The sequence below is a fragment of the Urtica dioica genome, chromosome 4 (assembly GCF_054948205.1).
Source record: "Urtica dioica subsp. dioica isolate 48M chromosome 4, U.dioica_male_clone48M_v1_H2, whole genome shotgun sequence".
NCBI lineage: Eukaryota > Viridiplantae > Streptophyta > Magnoliopsida > Rosales > Urticaceae > Urtica > Urtica dioica.
The window spans coordinates 8695338-8699661 of record NC_142759.1 but is presented as its reverse complement, the minus strand read 5'-3'; the positions used below and the strand labels follow the sequence as shown (position 1 = coordinate 8699661).

Here is a 4324-nt window from a genome sequence, read left to right as displayed (position 1 = left end):
TCAATTTCCGTAGGAAGACCAAACAGAAACGCTAAACGAATTAAATTTAGAAAAAAAAGTACTCTTCAAAATTAAAAAAATATATTATTTTTTAAAAATTTGATACTTAAAGCCTCATTTTTAAACTTCGCTTAAGGCCTCGCAACGATTGGGCCGGCCCCGGATGGAAGAAGCATAAATGCTTCACACTCTCAAAATAGGGGCACAAGCACAACGCCATTTCCTCTCATATCTTCATATTTCAATTATATATATATATATACATATATATATATATATATATTATAAAAAAAAAACCCTCCGACACCTACTATATTGTAGCATTATTTTTCTTCTAAATTAATTACATAAACAATAACTCAGTAAAGACAAACTTAAAACTAAAATTTATTGAAGTGAGAACATGACTGTGTGATACTGATAACAGAGAAAGATGACTTCGAGACTAATTAATCACTCAAAATAAAATCTTATAGAACAAAATATTACAACAAGCTTATCAAAACACGGTACAAAAAATAATTGCTATACACACGGAACACTCTAAACCAAAAAAATAAACAATCTCAATTGGAAAAAAAAAAAAAAAAAAAAAAAAAAAAAAAAAAAAAAGCCGACCCGAGTAAAAGTGCTCTAACAAAGAGCAACCAAGAAAGATAAATATATCACGCGGAAACAAAAGCAAGTAACACCGAAAAAATTATGCATAATCACTAAAACTACCAACCAATAAATCATAGCCTCAAATATACACGCAATGTCATCACAAAATAAAAAGTTAGAAAATCTAGTAGCATTAAATTATATATAATACAGACCACGATATTAAAATCTGACATTTATACTTCTGAATCAAATCACAAATCAAAACCCAACATCTCAACATTCATTCGATACATTAGCATAAGCGTTTAGACATTTTTTAGTCACCATCACGAGTCAACACATAAAACCTAGGTAAATTCATTCTCGTGATTCAATCATACACAAATGTCATAACAAAAAAGAACACTGAACTACTACGAAGCCCACCAGAGAAGAATATCTAAAAGGCAAAATAAGTCAGTCTCCCAATGAAATAGGACAATTCAAATGGTAGCACAGCATATAAAATTGTCATGATAAACATGCAAGTTATAAAGGCCTACATAGCAAAACACAATACATAAATAATTATTTTAAGTTTTAGAAGATAATTGAATTCAAACGATAGCAGATTATATATGGAGTCATTGACCCTCTAGAAACAAAGAAAAAATTACCTTGATCATGTCGATGTTTCATATTTATCACTTCAAAAAGAGTCACGTGTTAGGTTCAAGAGCATCAGATAGTCAATATGTCATACAAAGAATATAAACTCCTCTCATCCTAAGCATAGGTCACAATCCATGATATTTGTAACACAAGATAGAGGTGGGACCCTAGAAAAGAGAGGGTGATTTTTGGGATACCCATCAATGTACATGAATAGTAAATAGGAAAGATAAATTATATAATAATTATGGAAACGAACAAAGCCTGATAGAGATTAGAGAGTAAGTAAATAGATATGAAAGTGCAGAGAATTTAGAGCACAGTGTGGTTGACTTTGAAAAGATAATAACAAATAAAGAATAAGCTGAAATTGGTCCCGAAAGTGAAATAGTCAGTAAATAGTCAGTAAAGTGAGATAGTACAATTCCCACAGTTATTATCTCTGTAAAAAGAATATACATTGAGGCAGGCATAAAATCTGATCAAATACTATGAAATGTTAAATATAACCGACCTGATATGCGGGATCATATCTCGCCACCAGGTCTTCGATATTCAACCTGGTTGCATGATATAAGGGATCATACCTCTATATTGCAGTCGACTGTAAACATCACTTTAAATAAATAAAAGATAAAAAAAAAGTATAAAAAAGGAAAATAAAATAAATAATGAATCCGAAATTGAAAAGTCAAATAAAAGATTTAGAATATCATACCTCTATGATATTTTATAATGTTCAGACATGTAACATATTGATATAACCAAACAATCTACAATGTGACTTGCGTGTTCGAATTCATCACCACCGTCTTCACGCCCAGGATGTTCTGCAAGCTCTCTCAGTTGTCCCAGTTCAACGTCACGATCTACTCAAAACAACAATATCTAAACAGCTGGCATAGTAAGACCACCTCATTTCAATTCCTCATTCCTAATTTATTAAAACTTAATAAGATCCATAAATAACATAGTCCATCATTTAAACCCACCTGAGAGTTTATTAGCGCTCGCTCGGGTTTTTCTAAGGTCACTCCTGTGATTATGCCAACACCAAAAGTAATTATGCTATGCCATATTTACTCTTCCAACCAAACAAACTTCGCATAATATTTGTTTGGCGTATCTTGCAAGTAGAGAGATGATGCCAAACTATTAAAAAAAAACTCCAACAGTGAAAATTCATCAATGGAAAATATGAAACTTCTGTGCACATAAATAAGATTCACATACATCAATGGCTCGGTATACGAGGTCTGAACAACCCAATTAGCGCTTCGTAATATATCTCAATGGTGAAAACGGAGCACTCAAATGAAACGAAAACATATTTTCAAAGATTATTCCCCTTCAATGCCAACCATTTTGATCACATATCAATACCATAACGTCCCAATAAAACAACAAAAACCTTCCCATAATTACTATTCCGAAATATAACAGAACGAGAATGCCATGACTTGAAATGATATTGCTAGCTTTGGTAAAAGAATCACGAGCCTTGTAAATAATGCTTTATTCAAAATTTCAAATTTACTAAAAAGTTGGCCCGAGTAAAATTCAGATTCGGAATTATGGAAGTTATATATACCTGAAACAAAGCAAAATGGATGAGATGAAGAACCAAGCATGGCTGACCAAACCAGAAATATATATTTGTCTGACCCCTAGACAAGTGGAGTCCCTGCACCACGACATGTCTCTCTATGATTTTAAGAGCCATCTTTGTCAACATGGACTAATATTATACTCTGGAGGCTAAAGATATTCTGCAATCCATTATATATCCATGATATTTTCTTTTCATTTTCTTTTTGAATCATTAGCTTGAACATCTCAAAACCTAAAAAGAGAGAAGGGATTTTGCTTATTTTAAGAAGAGTCAAAGTGCCCAGAATATGCTTGCCATCCTGAAAAAAGAAGCAACAACAATTTGAAATTTCAATCAGATTCTTTTAGCTCAAAACATAGATGAGAATTACATATATATAATTATACCTTTGCCGTTCAGCAGCAGGAAGGTAACGAACGATGGCCAGAGAACAGCACTGCCAATAGTATTGAGAAGCAAATCATGGCACCGATTAAGATCTCTAAGTAAGAAAACAATAATTAAAGCAAGTGCAAATAGAAATGATACACTACTTTACTCCAACAACTAACTCGAACTCATCTTCCAGTGAACTTTTGATGTACTTTTGGAAGTCAAATCTTGTCCCATGAGATAAGTGAAACTGTAAATACGGTATCATCAGCCAAGGAAAATTGGACAAACGGCACAAAAAGTTGTTTCCTGCTCCCATGTCTTCCATCCACAAATCTAAGAACACAGCAAAACTGTCACTCACCTCTCATTTTACACAAATATAAGTTTTGTCTGCTAATTGAATAATATATATATATATATATATATATATATATATATATATATATACGGTCCATACCTTTATTTTCCCGAGCATCGTCGTAACACCACTGAACATCACATGAAATAACGCTAAGAAGAAAATGAGAATGTGCAACTGGTGCAGCCCATTTACAAAAATAAGTGGCGCACGTTAATAACAACAATAGCAAAAATCTTCATTCATTTTTTTTTTCAAGTCAGAGAGTGGACTGTAAGCCTAATCGAGCCATTCAAGTTCACCAGATATTACATGTTTTATCAATCAATATCTCATGAGCGTGTTGGTTTCTTTTTCCAATGAAATAGTATTGACTTAAATGATTGCAATGTAGGACTAATTGGAAGTCAAGAGCAGCAAAACGAAGCCCAGAATCATCAGCTTTGGGAAATCGAAATACCCAAAATCACATCAGAATTCACATAACTCAATATCAGCTCTGAAAAAAGAGAGCAGAACTCAGTGAAATCTACCTGCTTTTACATTCTCAACAGCTTCAAACAGAGCTCTCTTATGCCTCTCAGTGAACCACTTAAATGAAATATTATTATGTAGTTTAACAATAATCTCAAGAAATTATTATAAAACTAAAATATTACCACTACTCATTAGCCAGTTCAATTTTATATGTCAATATAATACACCCTGTAACCCAAGAGAGC

At 32.6% G+C, this 4324-nt stretch overlaps 1 protein-coding gene across 1 annotated transcript; it reads right to left on the bottom strand.

Moving 5' to 3' along the window:
* Positions 1-866: 866 nt before the first annotated feature.
* On the bottom strand, positions 867-4324 carry LOC149400093 (MLO-like protein 10). The gene is made up of 4 exons (XM_089612751.1): positions 3702-4324; positions 3403-3577; positions 3256-3305; positions 867-3167 (listed from the first exon to the last, which is right to left on the bottom strand). The coding sequence occupies exons 2-4, from the start codon at positions 3567-3569 to the stop codon at positions 3130-3132; spliced, it is 255 nt and encodes an 84-aa protein (XP_089468877.1). The 5' UTR covers positions 3570-3577; positions 3702-4324; the 3' UTR covers positions 867-3129.

Excerpts from the sequence above, each read along its gene's own strand:
- LOC149400093 (XM_089612751.1), bottom strand. The coding sequence starts at position 3,569 with ATGGAAGACATGGGAGCAGGAAACAACTTTTTGTGCCGTTTGTCCAAT. Across the intron at positions 3,306-3,402 it reads GAGTTAGTTGTTGGAGTAAA|TGCTGTTCTCTGGCCATCGT; the intron begins GTAGTGTATCAT and ends TACTATTGGCAG. Across the intron at positions 3,168-3,255 it reads CCTGCTGCTGAACGGCAAAG|GATGGCAAGCATATTCTGGG; the intron begins GTATAATTATAT and ends TTCTTTTTTCAG.